This window comes from Pinus tabuliformis, chromosome Q, assembly GCF_031772625.1.
Source record: "Pinus tabuliformis cultivar Carrire ecotype Pingquan chromosome Q, CPIR1, whole genome shotgun sequence".
NCBI lineage: Eukaryota > Viridiplantae > Streptophyta > Pinopsida > Pinales > Pinaceae > Pinus > Pinus tabuliformis.
Genome location: NC_142296.1, coordinates 891,160,122 through 891,180,954, shown reverse-complemented (window position 1 = coordinate 891,180,954; position 20,833 = coordinate 891,160,122). Strand labels below are relative to the sequence as shown.

The window sequence follows — 20,833 nt, the reverse complement described above, 5'->3', positions numbered from 1 at the left end:
AATCTTAAAGCTACTAAAAAATGCGCCCTGTAATTATTGCTAGAATCTATAAACACATAAATATATAATGGAAACATAGTAAACTGACTGGCAAAACCTATCATAGCTTTTCATTACTTCTGAAAATGAATATCTGCTATACAAAAGCAACTCACTGCTAGCTGCTGAACTGAACACTCAATGAATAAATCTATACCTTTACCTTTTCCTATATAGATTGAGGACAAGAGTAGGTACAATAAACCTAGACACATGCACAACAATGCCTCAAGTGAAGATGATCTGAGGCATGCAAGCGTGCACCCTATTTATGAGACTGCATGCGCCTAACTGAACTTAGACTGAAGCTAAAAAATTAGAAAAGTGCTTAATACGACTGAAGATAACACATGCAACTGCATGTGCCCTCTTTTATTTAACTGTGTAATGCATGCAAACTGCATGCAAGCAACATGCAAATTGCATGCGAGCAACATGTAAACTGCTGAGGGTAACATTATCCCTTCCTATCTGTTGATGGTGCATGCATGCATGCGTCCTCAATGCTGGAAGCTTACAAAGTGTTGGTTCATCCTCTTGTATATTCTATTGCTTTGTACTCATCTACATATCATTGTGCTGCTTAGAAACAATTGGGTACGAATTTGCTGGGACTACCACTAATCTCTATGCAGACCTGCAGTACCTTTTGTTCCTTCTGTTGTAGTATGATAATGAACCTGTTCCTACACTTTCCAAGGTACCAAGAGATAAAAGTCTTGTCCCTGAACCCAGTGTAAGATAGGAGACAATGCACAAAGTAGAGCCAAGAGTAGTTAAGGAAACTGCAGCATTGATGAAATCTGCAGCCTTGGAGGTTGGAACCCTAGAAGAAAAGGAAATAGGAGTGGACATGATGATGTTCTTGCAGTATCAAGGTTTGGTGATGTTGCTTGGGGAAGTGAAGATAGATGTAGAGGAGACACAAATAAGTGTGAAGGTGATGGAGAAGAGCAAAGTACTGAGTAAAGTTGGATGTGAAGCTATGTTGCTCTATGATATTGCTAATGGTAGTTGAGTTGGAGATGTAGCTACCTTGTTCCATGAGACATGTTTCAACGAAGAAGAGCTCTATGATGAGCCAACAGAAGAAGACAAAGATCAGTAGAGTGCAAGACAGAGAATTGTTCAAGGTGTAGAGCAGAAGAACAAGCAAAAGGAGCACAAGTTACTGTTGTGTACATGCTAGGATGGCATGAGCATAGAGGGAGCAACAATGAGGTTTGGTGATGGCATGCAGTTTTGGCACAAGGTCATGCTTTTAAAATTTACCTAGGTAATATGATACAGGATCATCTCCCTTCTAGGCACATCTCCATACGGGTGAGCAAGTGGACTAATCATTCACCATTTTTGCAGCATGAAGAGACGTTGGAGGGGGAGAGGGGAATGTGGAGGAGACTGTTTTCCTCAGCTGTTGGATATCTCTACCCATATCGGTGGTTGGGAATCCTGTGGACTTTTGGGAGGTACAGTTTAAAGAGTATCCACAGAATTGCCAACTATCAAATCTCTCTCGAGCTCAACCACTGATTTAGTACTTGTGAGTTAGAGTGTTAAATAGGTGGCTGGATAAGAGAGGGCCTACATTCCAACCATTGAAACCTCTACATGGTGATGGTTGGGTTGGTTCTCAAGAAAGGAGTCAACTTTATTATGATGTTAGGTGGGTACTGTTGAATATTATCTGGTTAGGAAGCAAGAGAAAAGGCCATGGATATGAGGAAGTCAGAGGCATTCATTCATTCTGAGAAGGTTCTCATGAAAAGAGAAAGTGAGAAAGAGAAAAGCAAAAGAGAAGAAAATACAGAAGAGAAGGATGAAAAATAAAAAGGAAAGAGAGCTAGAGGAGCTCTGAGAACAATTGCTGGGTAGACCAAAGAGAAGCCTGCTATAACAAAAGAATTTAAAGTTTGAGGTGAACTATTGGGTATAACAGCCTGCAGTTGTTCCAACCTATGTCACAAGGTTCGTCGAACTTTAACTTTGAGGTTCGAATTTTGGCGAACCTTAAAAAAATTGAGGTCTGCGAACCTCATCGAACCTCATAGCCATTGACCAAGTCCATAGATCAAAATTCGTATCCTCATGTCACAACTCAAGCTTTTAATTTATCCTTGCAGTTTCCATGTCTGTGATAGCATTTTTATGTCTACTGATGTTGATTTCGTACTATTTTATCCTATAATTCATTATATATATATGTATATATATAGAAAATGTATATAGACGAACCTAATGGCGAACCTCATCCGAACCTTATCAAAAAATTTGAACAAAAACCGAACCTAATCATTGTCGAACTCAGACTCGAACCCAAACCATGTGACATAGGTTCCAACAAAGATAGAACGGAGAGGAACTAAGAGGAAACTCCAAGTCTCTACAATGCAGCAGAAATAGCAGCAGCAGCATAGAATTAAGGAACAAGTCTTTGAAGAACAGGAAGATTCTAAGCAAAAGCCAGAAGCAGAGTTAAATAGGAACCTAGAGCTACTATAGGAAAAGAGGATCAATTGCAGTGAGTTCCACGTAATCAATTATCCATTTGATGGGCATATGATATGAGTTTGAAGAAGATGAAACTGTTGCAATATTGGTAGAGCTGAGTGCAGTGTTGTGTGGAAGAACTGTAGCAGGTGAATGAGTTAAGTAGATTGTGTCTCACATCTTTGAATAACTGTTCTCTTCACGTGTCTAAATAAAAGATGTTTTATGTAGAAATATATAGTATGTAACAAATGTTTTAATCTTCCTGTTTATAATCATATTACATTTTTGAATAGGTGGCCATTTAATTTGAATTAAATTATATAAAGAAATGTCTGTCACAAGATAATGACATGCTGCCAAGTAGCAGCATAGGGTGAAATCTATAATTAATTTTTAATATATTTTGGCAAGTATTTGGTGAATATATATTAATGATATTTAATAATTATTTTGCAGTTATCTAACAAAGAGCCTTTTGATGCTTGTCCCTATTATGCATTTCCAATTATTGTAAAATTGAGGAGTAATTCTTTATACACAAATATTCTTGAAATGTTAAGGCATGCTCTGAATGTCACTTTGTTCTTGTAACAGATAGTAATGGAGTATTGTGGGGGAGGAAGTGTTTCTGATTTGATGAACATTACTTACGAACCCTTGGAGGAACATCAAATTGCCTACATTTGTAGGGAAGCTCTCAAGGTGTGCACTTTCATTTTGATTTACTCTTTATATTTCAATTCTCAATTCATGAATTACTTTCATGCGTGAGTTACCTAGGATGAGTTGGTTTTTATTCAAAGTGTGGGAGAATACAACATACTTGTATATAAAATGGCATTACTGCTACAATCACATGGGTAACTGAAACTATCAGTAAGAATTAGAATATGCTAGCAGTGATGCTTGAAATAACGACCAAAAGTACGAAAGGTTAGGGGAATCTGTACACCCAAGTGGATTGTACTTGCACATTCAAATAATATGATGAAGAGCTCTCCAATGTAGTTTGTTGATTGTATTGATAAAGTTATAAGAGTTACAGAGAGAGGAAGCCCCTATTTCTACAAAAAGCTTAAGAGCCCAAGTTACAGATACAAGTACTTGGGTCCATATAACATGAAAGGAGCCTTTCAAGTTATTGAAATCTAACATCCAAGGACCCAAACCTAAACATTATTTCTAAAATATGATCTCATATATAAAATACCAAATAGCTCATGTACTTAGAGTCTAATAGCATAATAATGGTGTTGTGGTTAGATACACAACAAAAATAATATTAGATTTACTGGGTTAAAACAACAAACTTATAGTGCTACATGAAACAACACTTAGTTACAAGCCTTGTTAACTCTAACTATTAGTTGGAGTTCAGTTTAGTTACAAGCCTTGTTAACTCTAACTATTAGTTGGAGTTCAGTTTAGAGCAATGTTATCATATTCGAACTGGTAGACCCCAAATCCAGGGACTGGAAAAAACCAGACCCAAAAACTGGTCGACCAAAAAATACATGTTAATTTTAGATAACAATGTTATGTTCTATGCTTAGCACAATTACTTCAATGTTCCTTAGCAGCCCAATTTCCAATTTCCAATTTAGATTTCCAGTAGCAATCACATTAACCATTAATCACATTGTCAGTAAAAGTAGATAGAACATGAAACAAAATGCAGAAGACACGCCAAGACAAGAGGACACTAGATTTGGTGGATGCCAGGGAAAAACCCAATGTGGGGAAAACCCTTTGATCAATTCTTCCTATTATTGTATCAAAATGTTCAGCAGAGAGAGAGTACAATAGTCAAAATTGACTTGTCAAATTCAAGTCAAAATAGCCCTGTCAAAATCTGTGATTTTCTGTAGCAGTCAACAACCCTAACCAGAAAGTCAACACTGGTCAAAGCAGCAATACAATGTCCTTGAAACAGCTCGGTCTTCCCCAGTCAAACTCGTCCTGATCAGAATGTCAAAGTCATCCCAAAATAGTCGAGTTTTAGAAGAATTTTCCCCTTTTCTTGTGTTAGAAGAATTAATTAAAACAAAGTAGTACCATTTTCTTGTGTTAGAAGAATTTTCCCCTTGATAGTGATTGCCGAGAGCATTGGGTTTTCCTCCTATGCTACCTTTCTTCTAACCATCATAACTTTATATAAATTGGGTTATGGTTCGATTTTAAGTCCAAATATGCTCTCCAATCTTAACTTCGTCTATCTTTTCTATTTGTGAACAAATCACATAGTCAATGACACTTGCCCCATTGTATGTGTTGCAAGTGAATTTCCCAGACCTTTTGCATCTATCTAGACCATTGCAAATAATTAAGTTGAAAGCACCACACAGTGTAAGCAACTCCTCTCCAAAATGATTGCTAACTTTGTCATCTTTTGAACACCTCACGCATTGGGGATTCTCCTCTTTAGTGAGCCAAATAGGATGGTGATCCTCTTTGCAACAAAGAATACTAGCTTGTTGATTTTCTGTTCTAGCATTGAAATCTCCCACTAAAAGAACTTCTCCCTGCTGAGAGTACGCGGCAATATCTTGCTTTAAAGCTGCATACGAATCCTTGCTGTCTAGACCGTTATTTTTGTAAGTTTTTGAGACTCGAGGGGCAAAATAGCACGCTGCAATTCTTATGTCATTCTCATTCTCTGATATTTTGAACCATAAATATTGTTTATTTGCATCTTCTTTCATTAACTGAATGTGACGACTTTCTTTTTCTTTCACTAAAACTAGTATCCCCCATACCCTTTGCTATTTTCTGCTATCTTGTTCCAAACTGCTAACTTCAAATAACTATCAAACACATGAGTTTTGCAACCATCATGTTCATGAGTTTTCGTGAGACAAATTATGTCTCTACCTTCCGCAATAGGCCCTAACCCAGGTCCCCTCCTCCAAGGGTAACCTCTACAATTCCAACAAACTAAACTTAGGTAAACCTGGGTAGGATTGGCTGCTACGCAGTTTAGCACATAAGACTCAAATTTGAGTCTTCACCCCTTTTCATCCATACTGATCTTGTTGTTTTCCTCCCTATTATCGAATTCTCTGTTTTTTCTTTACTGCTAGCTTGCTGCCCTATTTTGCCCTAAGGCCTAAACACTGCAATAACTACTTTACCATTGTACGACCATGCCCTTTTCCCTTCATTTCTTGCTGCTCTAATTTTCTCCACTTCTTCCCTTCTCTCCTCTTGTTGTTTGCTGGTTAAATCTTCATCTAGGAAGAAGTGTGAGCCTTTCAAGAGTTTCTTTTTGCCCAAGAGATGGTGTTTGTCTTGCACGCTTGCCATGGTGACTTTTATGGGTCAAGGCCTCTCTTCACATATCTTCCCCACCACCCTTGCTTGAAAAATTTGCCCTTTCCAATGTAGTTTCTCTTTCAAAAAGTCTCTTGTCAAATTGAGAGTATTTTCATTCTTCCCATAATCTCTTATTCCATTGATAATAAAGTTTGTTTCCTTGTCCTTTCTTTCTTTGTGTTCTCTTTCCTGTGCTCTACGAGCACTTTCATCTTCTTCTTCCTCCGTCCTTATGTAACCATTAGCGTCTTCAGCTCTAGCTTTGATTTCTTTTGACCGTCTTTCTTATTGTTTTTTTTGCCTTCTCTTTCGAAAGGTCTGTTTGCTGAGATACTTGTGTATCTACTTGAGTTGATTTAGAAATTATAACATCCTTGTTTGCTGCTATTGATTCTTTTATGGTTTGCCACACTGTCTTCATGATTTTCCATTTTTGTTTTCCTGCCTCTAGAGTCTCTTGTAACATTGTTACCTGTTCTTTTAAAATTCTATTACGGTGGTTCACCATAACCCATGCTGATAGCGTATGCGAGGCCTAAACAACTAACACGAGGGAAACATTAGCGCAACCCAACCAACCAATTTATTCATATAGATACATAAATTACTCAGGTGTTTATATATGCCAAAATAGCAACGAGCACCTCAGTTAAGGCAATGTATTTGTTTTATCTGGGAGTTGATGCTCCCCGAGGCACTATACACACAATTTTTTATTTTTATGTGTGGATGTACATACAATCCACTAACAAAACATGCCCAATTTGAATTAGCTCACTTATATAACTGATATTACACAAAATTATGGAAATGTAGTCTGAGCTTTGTCAAATCACGTCAATACGTCAGAAATTTCATACAGTCAATTCAGATGAGTTCATTCATGGTTGACATCTCCATCAATTAACCGAACATGTAAATAGGAAATAGAAATTAAATGTCCAACACTTTTCACAGAGATTTTGACATGAAAATTCAACATTCGTATACAATGTTTAGATCTTGTTAGTTATCTAAGTAAATAAAATGTTACCGACAAATGGGGAAGGACTTCACGCTTTGTTCCCAAACGTTGGTAGTGACGTTGTTCTATCTCATAACTCGCCACCTCCGTGCCGGGTTTAGAGTTTGAGAGTTAGAATTTTTTGGCAATTTGTTCGTTGAGCTATAGGAGTGTTGTCACTTGCAGGTGGTTTATTAGCCGTAGCAAGCACCCATGACCTGTTGTACAGGTGGTTTCTCAACTAGAGACAAGCACTGTAGTTTATCGGCTGTAACAAGAACCAATGATTTTTTAGTCTCCGCAAGTACCAATACGTTCAAGCAATATCCCTTCACACTCAAGCTTGACAATTTTAGGTAAAGGAACTGAAGAGAGAGCAACAATTCTGTGTAGACGATTGCTCTTTGTGAACTATTCCAACATTGGTTTTCCTCAGGAATTCACTCTTGCGAGACCAAATCGAACCCCTATTTTCATTTGCTTGTGTATTTATGGCAAATTGAGCTGCCTCCCAAGTGTGGCCGAGAGGGCATTCTCTGCCCTTTTGCTGCCTTCTTGAACACACCACCTTATGATTTAAGAGAAGGGCATCCATTTGGAATTCCATTGCCTTTGACATTAATGGCCAACCTAATCAAAGCAGTCTCTTCCCAACCACGAGCTTCAACGTTAATTTGGATGAGATGGGTATGGCAGTTCATGCCATACCCCATCCCTTCAGACTTTGGCCTATGTCCCTTCTCCTCGGATTTACAAGTTAATTATTAATTATAATAGTAAAATTTAATTAATTATATTGAATTAAAACTCTAATCCACCATTAATTTATTTAAAGCATGAATACATGCCTATTTTAACTTTAGCATTAATTAGAGTGTTGAAGCATGATTAACAGTAAATAGAATATTCACATAAATTCACACCATGATCAAAATATTAACGAATTTCACTAGTAATGATTTTCATTATATTAAAATGACGTTTCTGCTAGCAATCAAATATTGCGCCGAGATATTTAATTACACAAAAAAGGTTTATAAAGGTCATAATTAACGCAGGGGCATCACAAAAAATTCTACTTTCTCCGTATGAAATCCAATGAGGTTGGAACCACTCTTAAACATCCTGAAACAATTAATGGTAATATTAAAAATTTAAGTAAACAGGATGAAAATGTTGATAAAGGAGAATGTCACTTTGTTAATTTTATATAACAATGGTATGTTCTATGCTTAAGAGCAATTTTACTTCAATTTTCTTATTAGCCCAATATCAATATCCAGATTAGCAATCACATCAACATGATAGTAAAATGCAAATAAAACATAAACAATAACAGTAGAAGACAAGCCAAGACAAGAGGACACAAGATATGGCGCCAGCCAGGGACAAACCCCAATGTGGGGAAACGCTTTGATCAATTCTTCATATTATTCTTCAAAAGTTTAGCAGAGAGAGAAAGTACAATATGAATATTCACTTGCCCAATCAAAGTGAAATCTGACTAGTCAAACAACAGTAACAGAAAGCCCTAACTAGAAAATCAATGCTGGTCAATAGGGTAGATTTTGACCTCCAAAACAGCTCGGTCAAACTTAGTCAACTCGGCCTCCAACATCATGTCAAATCAACTTGAACATATCAATCAAACCTGGTCAATGAAAGTCAACGCTACAACAAACCCTTTTGCAGTCAACCTTGGTCAATCAACCTCGTTTTCTATGCCTAGAAATGCGGCCTACTCAAACAGAGATATCCCTCACAAAACGCAGTCAAAACAAGTCAATGCTGGTTAAAAACCCTTCTGCAACGCTGGTCAACCCAGGGACAAAAAAGAGATGATCTTCTTCGCATGTGTGGAGAGCTGCCTCAGAAATCCGTGCCCAATCAACGGAGGAGAGAAATATTTGAGTGAGTGAAGTGTCTAAATGAGGAGGAGGCACCTTGTATTTATATGCAAATGTTGAGGATGAATAGACGTGACTGTTGGGCTTCTGAGCCTACATTAGTTTGCTGGCCGACCTTGACAATTTGTCCATAAACAAAATAAATTCATAATTCCATTTGTACATGTCAAAATGAGATGATCTTTAGATCAATCCTACACCTTTCAGAGAGAGGAATCCAATAAAAATATCAGCTGCCTCATATGAGCTGTCCAAGGTGAAGTTTGGCCCTAGTTTCCAAATTTAACACTCCCTCTCAACTAGGGAGAACTTCACCTGCCAAACTGTCTGACAATCTGTACCATCCCTGTCTCTGCTCTACTTTACTGAACCATGAAGAAAGAAGAAATGATCGAGAATGTATCATACCATTCTCCATTGACCCGAAGTCAATCTCCAATAATCGAGAGTGTGTCATACCACTCTTAATTGACCCGAAGTCAGTTTCCATTGATCCCAGATCAATATCAAACATCCTAGCATAGGGAGTACGGTAGTACACGATGCGTCCATCGGTAGTACTATGGTCCCTATCCTCATTTCCCTACTCATTGGCCAGATGAGAGGTACTTCCCATGAGTCCCAGACTGCATGGGTAGGATGTGCCGACAGGAGAAGGTGAACCACTCATCCTGCTCATATGCCATAGGAGAAGGTGAACCACTCATCCTATGCATATCTCAACATGGGGTATCATAGGGGAAGGTGAAGCACTCACTTTGTACATTGCACACCATTAGGGAAGGTGAACCACTCACCCTATGGTCGCTCATCGCTCCAAGAAGTACCCCAAGCCCCCCGGAGCTCCCAGAGCTCAACATCCATCTCATACGAGACCCTCATAAGAGGGTCTCTCCACGACTCCAAGTCGTTCACGGAAGGTTAAGAATTTGACCTTCCCTAGGGGCTTCGTAAGAATATCTGCGACCTGATCATCAATCCCAATATGACGGAGCCTTATTGCTCCCCATTGTACCATATCTCGGATAAAGTGGTACCTGATATCAATATGCTTGGAGCGGTCATGAAACACGGGATTCTCAGAAAGACAAATCCCACTTTGGTTGTCGCAATAGATCACGGTGGTATCCAGCACATGTCCAAACAACTCACTAAAGAGCTTCCTCAACCAAACAACTTCACAGGAGGCCATACTAGCAGCGATGTGTTTAGCCTCAACGATGCTCAAAGCAACCGACTTCTGCTTCCTGCTCATCCATGATATCGAAGCAAAACCTAGAGAGAAGCAACATCCAGATGTGCTTTTGCGATCCACCACACTACCAACCCAGTCTGCATCAGAGTAACCATGGTGCCTCACATTCCCGATAGTGTATCTCAGTCATAAGTGATTGTGCCTCGAAGATATCTTAAGAGATTTTTGGCAGCAATCAAATGTATGTGATGAGGCTCGACCATAAACTGACTCAATGTATTTACCAATGTTGCAGTAATCGTTATCGGGATATTATCCCAATAATATCCCGATAACGAGGGCATCCTTCCAAACTTGGTCTTTACAACTTCTTCAAATGTGCAAGGCTTAGATTGAACAATGGTGCTCATTGCAGTTAAGTACCCTTGGTACATATTCGACTTCTTACTTTCATGAAATGTCCCCCTAGGTGCAACATGTCTCTCGGCATCTTTGAGAGTTTCCTTAAGCCATGAGGGTCTCCTTTTTGAGGAGGAGGGCTCATGAGGGGGTGGATCAATGGGATCCATTGGTCCTTCAGCATTGGGCATCAACTCATCCTGCAATTCTCCCTGATTTCCAGAACCTGCTTCTTTGTCTTTCCTTGGAATAGGAAGGTTACTAATCTTCCCAAGGACAACATCCTCATCAAAGGTGACATCATGACTTATCTTCACTTCTCTTTGACCAGACACATAGTTTCTTACCACTAAAAACTTCTTCGGGAGTTTTGGAGTCCAACGCTTGATGAGGGCATCTATTTTGAACATACATAGTAGTGTTTGCAGCTTCGGCTCATAAGAACTTTGGAAGGCTTTGATCATGAAGCATGGCACGAGTGGCTTCTACGATAGAACGGTTCTTCTTTTCAGCAACACCATTTTGCTCAGGAGTATATGTGGTAGTAGTCTCCCTCTTAATGCCAGCTTCTCTACAATAATTATTGAGCTCATTTGATTCATATTCGGTTCCATTATCGGTCCTCAATATTTTGATCTTCTTCTCGGTTTGATTTTCGACCAAACCTTTGAAAGAACGGAATCATGAGAATACTTCGTCCTTCTTCTTCAAGAGATATATCCAAGCCTTGTGAGAGAAATCATCCATAAAGATAGCATAATATAAATATCCTCCCAATGAGTTCACAGGCATCATACTAGATAGATTAGAATGAACCAATTGCAATATGTTGGTAGTCTTTTTTTCCAAGGAAAAAATCGGTAACTTTTTATTAAAAAATGAAAAGTTACACTAGCAGATGCATTGAAGCATTTCCGTAAGATGCCCATTGGGCTCCAGTGCTTTCGCACCCCATGCAATGTTACAGAACTGACTTGCATTAGAAGAAGAAAAGAGAAAGAGAGAAGAAGGGAGAAAGAGGCAGAAAAACTGGAATCCGGTAGTGAGTAAAGGACTCACCCTTCAAGTTTTTCTCCTCTTTTTCTTTTCGACCTTGCGCCACTCTCCTTGAGTGGGCTCGATCGAAGCTATGACTAACTGTGTTTCTGCTTTCTGTGAGGCTGTTTCCTTGTCTGAATCTGAAGTGTCTGAGTGGTGATGCCTTTTGATCCCTCCCATATTCAGATCCTCGCTTGCCTTCTCTGCCTGATTTGAGTGAAACTGTGAAGCCTTGTTGTCTGATGTGGTTCCCTTCTGAGTCTCCATTTCTTGAGAAACCTCGGCATTCTCTGCGGGGGTCTCTTCCTCCTCTGCTTCTGATTCTTCGTCCTCTGAGTCTGGGGGGGGGAAATTGCCATCCTTTCCTCTGCTTCCCTTTCTGCTTCTTTTTACTGTTTACTTTCTTGGCTTCTGGACATGTGCTTTGCAAGTGTCTTGTCTGCCTACAGAGCCTACATCTGAAAGCAGTGTTTTCATAGTCTAGTGCTTGCAACCAATTTTGTTGTTTGTAGATCAGCCTTATGTTGTCCGGCAGCCCTTTACTTAGATCTACTTCCACACAAATGCGTGCGAAAGTGTAGACCCTTTCATCAATCCTTTCCAGATCTGTTTTGATATATTTCCCTATGCTATTCCCAATGCCTTCCAGTACTCGTTCACTCCAAAAGTGGAGGGGAAGGTTGTATAGGGGGACCCAGACCGGCACTTTGGATATGGTCATTTTGTTTGGATCGAAATCTGGAAACCATGGGGTCATAAACAGCCCCGATGTTCCCCAAAACCAAGGCCCAACACTGATGACTGTATCTCTGACTTCCTTGGATGCAAATCTTACTATAAAAAACCCCTTGGAGCATAGATATATATCACATTCCATGGTCCAACTGGTGAAGATCCAGTGGAATAGATCCATTGGTTTTGGCCAAAAACTGTTAAAACGGCAGATTAGGGCCTGCGTTTCATAGGACTTAACGAAATCATCAAGCCCTGTAGAATCAAAGTTAAGGGCTGGGGTTTGCCCTGGCTGATCTACTATGTATGGCCGAGGTGTATATCCACCTTGTTCTGGAGAGGACCCTGAGTCTCTGTTGCCCTGTAAAATGTTTTTGTAGGAGGAACCTCCCTTGGGTTGGTGCTGAGGTGCTGCCTTTTTCCCCTTGTCTCCCCCTGAGGAGCTTGGCTGTCCCTGAGGCAGAGCCCCTCCTCTCAGCCTAAGGTTTAAAGCAATGATTGTTCCTAGACTAATCTCATAGCTTTTCAGCGTTCTACTATCCTGGAGGGACCACCTACCACTGACCAAATGTTGGATCTGAACTGGGTATCCCGTCTCTGCCCATATTTGCTGTTTCAGCTGCAAGATGGTGCTTCCCGCATGAACCCACACTAAATGGGTTTTCCCCTCAGGGGATTTAATAAAAATCTGAAAACGAGTTGTTGTTACCTGCTCTGGCTGTGAACAGTCTTCCAGATCTGGTCTCGTATTGGATCGTTTTTCCTTGTGCATGTCTAGATCTGCAAACCCTCTGCCCGATCTATGCTTGTTGCCGCCGATCTGCTGCCTAGGATCTGGCTGCTCTCTAATGTTGGCTAGATCAGGTAGATCCAGGCCGGATCTGCAATATTTGGGCCAAAGTATTGAGAGAGGGAGCAGATCTGCACCATGCAGTCCCCCCCTACCATTGCTCCGTGCGTTCTGGATCGACCTGGCCTCTAAACGCGTTGCGGCATGATGGCTGCATGGTTCAAAGTCGCAGTTGGGCACCTCGATTCTCTGCAACCCAAAAACCTCCTCGTCTAACCACGCAAGGCGGTGGTCTTGCGTTGATGACCTCGCCGCGTGATCTAGTTGGAATCCTGGCAGTAAAAAGCGGTCACACAGGTCAATAACCTCGGCGGCTTCAGCTGAAAATTGGTTCAGAATATAGGAAGAAGAACCAATTGCGTGGATCTGATCGGATTTTATGAACAGAGCCCCGTTTGCGAATGTCCTGAACTCGGAATCCATGGTCACTATCATGGCATTGTGGATGAGAGCGCTCATACTTGCAGGTCGTTCCCAGTCCAGATTCACATGATTTTTTGTGGCAGAAAACCCCACAGATACATACCCACGCTGACCTAGGTGGGTTTGAAGCGTTTGGCTGCAAGAGAGGAGCCATTTCTCTGTGGGCGCTTGCACTAAGAAAGCCCTTTCAACATCGTAAAGAGAAACAGTCACCGTAACCCCAAGCCATGGATCGCCATCGACCCCTGTAGCAGGCTTAGGAACGGCTGCGGCGACAAACAAAACTCTGCGGGAGGAAACCCTAACACTCGCCATCCTTCTTTTCCCGTCCAATATGTTGGTAGTCTTGCTATCACTTGAGGGGAATTTTCCCCTTTTATGCTTTCCTTCGGCACACCCCTGACAAACACCTTCATGTTCTACTTTAAATTCAGGCATACCTGTCACCATCTTCCTCACATCAGATAGAGCCTTATAATGTAGATGAGCAAACCTCCAGTGCCATAATGCAGATTGAAGTGATGTGTCACAAGACATAGCTCCCAGTGGACTTCCTCCAACTTGATATAGGTTATCAACCCTTAATCCAAGTGTAAATGCATCTTTGAAATTTTTATTCCACACACGTACCTTTCCATCGATGAATGCCACCTTGAATCCTTTGTCCTCCATCGCCGAGATAGATACCATGTTCTTCCTTAGATCGGGTACATATAGTACTTCTTGTAGATGAATGGTGTTACCTTGATTCAATTGAACAATAACATTCCCAACTCCCTTCACGGGATAGGTGGCATTGTCTCCAAGGATAATTTCAAAATTTGTATCCTTTTCAATCAAATTTGAAAGAGCTTCCTTATACCCAGTGAAGTGCCTTGAGGCACCACTATCAATTAACCATTTTCACGGAGGAGATGCAGTAGAGAGGGAAGATATAAGATAATTTTTTTTTTGCTTGTTATCAACGACATTAGATTCGTCATACCTGGTGTTTCTTGATCTATTTGGAGGGCGACCATTTCCTTGATGAGGAGCGGGAGCATTCCTTTTTCCTCGGTTGTTGAATCTGCCATTCCTTTGATTGTTGTTGCCCCTGAAATTGTTGTTGTTGTGGTTGTCATCATCATGAGGTGTATCCCTTCTATTAGGACAATCCTTAGCATAGTGGCCAAACTTGTTGCAAATGAAGCATCTTCCCTTCCTTCCATTTTTGAAACCCGACCTTCCTTGACATTGCTTCTTTGAACCTGCATTGTTCTTCTTTTTAGCATAAGCGAAGAATGCAGTAGGATCATTTGTATTTGAAGGCATATCTAGTTTCATCATCCTTGTTTCTTCTTGAGAACATCTAGTCAGCAATTCTTCAAAACCTGGAATCTTGTCGTTGTTAAGAATAGTGGTGTTGAACACGTGCCATTCACGAGGGAGTCCTCCAAGGGTAATGAGAGTAAGCTCCCTATCAACAATAGCTTCTCCAATCGAAGGAAGATCATTTTTGATCTCAGTAATCCTCATGAAGTAGGATTGAATGTCTTCACTTCTTTATATCCTTCAGCTTGTTTTTGAGAAAGAGAACTTGGTTTTCATTGTTAGATTTGAACATGCCAACCAACTTGTCATATATCTCCTTTGATGTGTTCAAATTGGAGATGTAAGCAACTAAATGATTATGAATAGAATCCCCGATGATCTTCTTTGCTTTGACTTCACCCTTCTTGTACTTTGTCTTAGCAGCCGCCGATGCATTAGAAGGAGGTTTCGAAATCTTTCCCTGCGCATAGTCCATAACATCTTGCTCTTCTAAAGTCAAGTCAAGAGACATCTTCCATGCATGATAATCAGACTTATCATGAAACTTATCGTTAGACATAAAGTAGGATGTGGAGGCCATTGAATCTTGTCCTTGATCAAAGGATCTCAGTGATTGCTCTTCTTAGTGATTGCTCTTTTCACTCTTGCTTGGGCTTTGTCTTCACCTCAAATTTGATACCATGTTAATTTTAGATAACAATGTTATGGTCTATGCTTAAGAGCAATTTTACTTCAATTTTCTTATTAGCCCAATATCAATATCATGATTAGCAATCACATCAACATGATAGTAAAATGCAGATATAACATAAACAATAACAGTAGAAGACAAGCCAAGACAAGAGGACACAAGATATGGCGCCAACCAGGGACCAACCCCAATGTGGGGAAACCCTTTTATCAATTATTCTTATTATTCTTCAAAGGTTCAGCAGAGAGAGAAAGTACAATATGAATATTCACTTGCCCAATCAAAGTGAAACTTGTCCGACCAGGAATTGGTCGGAACTGGTAAAAAAACCGGACCCAAAAACTGGTTTACCAAAACCACATAAAATATTCAAATTTTAAAGAAAAACATATATATTCATGTGCATCCATATGAATCCAAACCATTTATGCACAAATATGCAGAAGTTCTCATTTATATAGCAAGTAATAGTGCATATAACCAAAATAACACTAGTGCAAAACATCGTTGAACCAAAGAACATCAGGAAGCAAGCTCTAAAAGGCCTCTAATAGTCCAAAATAACATGATAGTATGATACTACAGTCTACAATACTATAGCTTAAACCTACAAGTGCTAATTGTCATCATTAGAATCATCATCTTGATCTTGATCCTCATCTGCAGAATGAGTAGCCTCCAAGTCTGCAAAGGGATTATGGCTTGATTCCCTTGGCAGTCAAGGTGGTGCTGGTACTTTTGATATATCTACTTCTGCAACCTGTGGAAGAGGGTCCAAGTCCAACCAAGAAAGGTCTTTGTTGTCAAATGTTGATGCTTAACTCTTCACAACCCATTTTGATGTTGGATCAAAGTCACCCAAGACAATGTTGCTTGATTCAGGGGTTTTGTTCAATAATTGGTTGCGCCTCAATCTAAGGTTGTACTAAACAAAAATCGTGTCATTCAACCGCTTTTGCTCCAAACGATTCCTCTTCTTAGTGTGGATATGCTCAAACACACTCCAATTCCGCTCACACCCCGAAGCACTACATGTCTGGCTCAATATTGGAATTGCAAATTTTTGCAAATGAGAGCATTCACCACCAAATTGTTGCCACCAATAGGCTGCAAAAAGGATGGAAGGCAAAGAAGTATTAGCAAATGAATTTGAAAGTTGGAACTTGGACTCAACAATTGCAAATTGAAATGAGTAATATAATAATTTGCAAATTTTGACAATTCTTACCTGGGGGATCCTTTGCTCTATTTCTTACAACCATAGAAATGCCTAAGGTACTGAATCTCTCACTGAAATTCAAGAGCTTGTTATGAATATGATCTTTTGCCTTGGAAACTGGGACCATGCACTCAATGCATTTATACAATCCCCAACTACCTCCCCACCATCCTCAAAATTTGTAGTGTAATGGTACCTTCAAAGATCAGAAAACAAAAGCATATTCGTCAACCAATTTCGAATATTTTCTAATTAGTAATGAATGAAAAAAATTAAAAGTTAAAACTTATAAGCATTGAAATCTAAAATTACATACCTTGGATTTAAGTAATAGCCAACTCCATGTAAAGGTCTATTGATTTGTTTGTGCCATCTTTCATCAATGATTCTCCATAGAGGAATGTACTTTTGCCTTCTATCCCCATATGTTGTCTTTATTTGTTCCTTGGCCTAATCCATGGGCCTTATGAACAAAACCCATGGCAAATTTATCACTATCCACCATCCGCAAAACTCTAACAAGAGGCTCACTAAATAACACAATCTCCTCTAGCTTTGACCAAATTTTTTTGTCAAACACTTGGTCAACCATTTGTTTCCCTTCAACCTTTTTGCTCCAGTGAACTTCATTCCATCTATCACAGGAAAACATATTCCTCAAGTTGGATTTTTGTTGAACAAGGGATTGTAATGAAAGAAAGTTTGTTGCAAATCCTGTGATGGCTGATCAAACAAGCTCTTTACCCCCCAGTGTGCTTTCTCATAATTTTCAAAACACATGAGTGGTTGTAGATGTACCTGGTTATAGATTTTGCTGCATCCACACACTTCTTCACCCACTCAATTTTGGCAATATCCTCAAGCATGAGGTCCAAACAATGGGTTGCACATGGAGACCACCAAATGGTGGGTGTTTTTTCTCCAACATCTTTCTAGCTGCAACATATTAGAGACATTATCTATGATCACTTGTACAACATTTTCAACCCCTACTTCCATAACTACTTCATCCAAAAGACGAAATAGTAATTGTGCATCCTTCACCTGATCAGATGCATCAACATATTTGAGAAACATAGTACTTTTTGGACAAGCAATTAAGAAATTTAATATGGTGCGAGATCTACCATCAGTCCATCCATCAAACCTAATTGTGCACCTTGTTTTGGTCCATGATTGCCTGAACTCTATAGGGTACTCTTGCATCCCTTGGACCTCATTTTGTAAAAGTACCCCCCTGATATTCTGGAAGCTAGGGCCTTTGAAGCATGCTCTACATGAAGCTATAGCATCAATCATGGGCTGATAATATGCATAATTAATAATATTAAAATGTATGTCTGCATCATACCACCATCTAGCGAAACCTCCTTCTCTATATTCTTCCATTTAATATCAATGGTGGGTTGAGAACCAAGGGTGGTGCGGGGTACAGAGGAGGAGTCAATCCCTTTACGGGTTGTTGTCCTCTTCAAGTTCAAAGCACTTGAACTAGGGCCAAAGGTACCCTCTCCAACTCTAGTAGGGAAACACAAGGAATCTTCAAAACTGGGTGTATATTCTTCAAAATCAGGGTCACTAAGAATAACATCATCCTTTTGAATTTGCCTATATCTTTTTTAATTCTCTTGTTTTTCCCCTTTTCTTTGTTGTAGGCTTCAATTAGACTTAGCATCTCTGCTTTAAGATCGTCAAAAACGTTGCTATAAGGTTTTACTTGCCCTTTCCACTGTGCTAGGTGTTCTTTAATTTTATGGATCCCCCACCGTTAACTTTCATCCCACAATAGTTGCAGATTTTTATCCCTTGTTCATTTAAATGGTAGTGAACCCAAGCTGAAGCATTCTTTTTTTTGGGGGCCACGACAACTTCAACAACAAAAAATGAAAATCTGCATATAAAACCCTAGTGTTTTTAAAATTCTAGGGCATTTTTTTTTAGAGAAAAATAAAAGAAGAATAGAAACCACAAAATACAAATTTGCCAATGAAATTCCTCAAAATAACCCTGCAAACCAACAATTGCTGAGAAAAAAATAGAAGAAGATAACGACCATAGGAAATTTTGTAAATAAAAATTACAAATTTGCATAAAAACCCTAGTATTTTTAAATTTTTAAGGAAAAAAGAATAGATTTTTGGAGAAAAATAGAACAATAATGGATGGCAAAAAATGCCTTGACTTGCCCTCTAAATTTTCTGAAGAAAAATAGCTCCAAAATCCTCCCAAATCAGCTTTGTAGCAGCCCCCACAAAATAAAAGAAAATGCGCCTTTAACCAACTCCAAAAACCACTCAACAACATCTAAAAATCTTTTGGAAAAAAAAAATCCTTGAAGCAACTCGAAAATCTCCCTTAGTAATCAGCCCAACAACTCTCCAAGACTCCAATCAACTCTTCAAATCTACAAAAAAACTCCCTCAGAACAACCTTGCAAAAAACTCTCCAAATTCTCCTCACCGAACTCAGCTCAAGAATTTCCAGAGACTCAAATGAATAGTGCGAGTGAAAGAGAGGGGGTGGATGTGTTTAAATAAGTTTAGAGGGGGGGTGGGGGACTAAGGAAAAATTAGAAATTAAGAAACTGAAAAAAATTGTAGTTTTTTGTTTTTTGCTTTTTTTTTGGTCTTCTTTTTTTTGTTTTTTAATTATCTTGGCCGCATGGGTATGAACCCTACCGAACCAGTCCAGAACTGGCCAGTTCAGTACCAAAGTGAACTATTCTGGTTCTAAGGCCTTGATAACACTGTTTTTGGGCCCAAACCGATCGGATTGGCCGGTTCCACCAGTTCTGGTCCAGTTTTGATAACATTGATTTCTCGCTGTGCATGGGGTTTTCGAGGCAGAGCCTTAGGAGTGGGGGGAGTTTGAAGGGCCAGGGACTGGAAGGATTTGGGTTTCCAGAAATAATTCCACAGTGTAGCTTGGAGACTTATTTAGTGGTGGATCTGGGGGTACTTTAGTAGCAGTGTTTCTCATCAGTGCGTACAACTAGTCAGAGAGCCACTCACACCACTTGGAGGGCGTTCTCATCAGTTGGAATCAATTGAAACCATTTTTGGGCTTTTGTGGTTTTTAGGAGAGGAGTCTGGAGCTAAAGTTTTAGGGCATTCCGAGCAATATTCAGAGCAAAATATTCTACTCTAGTTGGCAGCCAACAACAGTCTTTTCTGGATAGTGTGCATTTCCTTTTCCTGGCCATTTCGTCATCTAGGTTCGAGATATTTCATCTGGGTTTTGCATGGCTTGCATAGCATGCCCAGGTTCTATCATTTCTACTCATTTTATGTACCCAGTTCTCATCATTAATAAAATGGCTCAATTTGTTCTGCTTGATTTCTTTGTGTTCTGATTTGTGTTTGTGATTTTTAATTTATCTTCTTGTTCTTAGTTCATTGCTTTTGTATTTACTGTTAATTTCCACTTAGGAATATTACACTAACCCTAATATGTAATGAATGAGATTAGATCTTAGCCATTTAGATCAAGGGTGGGTATTTAAATCCTCATTGACCCGTAAGTTACTTCATCCCCCAAGTCCTCTTCTTTTGAGAAATCAAAGGGCTTGAGAAGTTAATGATTTCTCTATCTAGATAACTGCTTGTGCCTTTAGATTTATTCAAGCAAGATCTTTTATATGTTATTGATTATTAACGTCATCAACCAGCTATCATGCATGATAAATAAAAGAACAGTAACACAAGATATAGGCAGCAGTCAGGGCAAAACCTCTCCAAATCTGAGAGGAAAACCCACGGTAATTCTTCTTATGATATCTTCACTTGACAAAATTTTCAAGTCCAATACAAGACCCTTCTTACCAATGTGTCTCCAAGATCAAGGCTAGATCATTCTGCTACTGCAATTCTTTGACCTGCTGTCCCATGGATCAGATCTGCTCTCATGGATGGATGATCTGACTTCCTTCTTCCTTCCTCTTCTCCTTCCAAGCTTCCCTTGTCCAAAATTAATCCACTAGCCTATTAGATCTCTTCAACGCTTGCTTTCAACAAGATGATCTGCTCTCTTCAAGAAGACTGTTTAGAAACCCTAGCAGTAGATCTGAAGATGACACTTTCCTTCCCACGCGTGGGTGATCCACTTGGTCTAGAAACCTTCTGCTTGCTTCACTAGGCTAGTAGATTCCTTCTAGGCATACAACCGTATCCTTTAGGCCTCAAATCAGCTCTAATCATGAAGATGTCATGGGACTGTAACACA

The 20,833-nt window shown here is 39.6% G+C and overlaps 1 protein-coding gene across 1 annotated transcript in view; it reads left to right on the top strand.

Moving 5' to 3' along the window:
* LOC149222328 (serine/threonine-protein kinase 1-like) overlaps window positions 1-20,833 on the top strand; it is a 332,568-nt gene that overhangs the window by 9,172 nt on the left and 302,563 nt on the right. Inside the window, 1 exon segment of the mRNA XM_089385374.1 lies at window positions 3,127-3,234. Within this exon segment, the coding sequence (XP_089241500.1) occupies window positions 3,127-3,234 (108 nt within the window).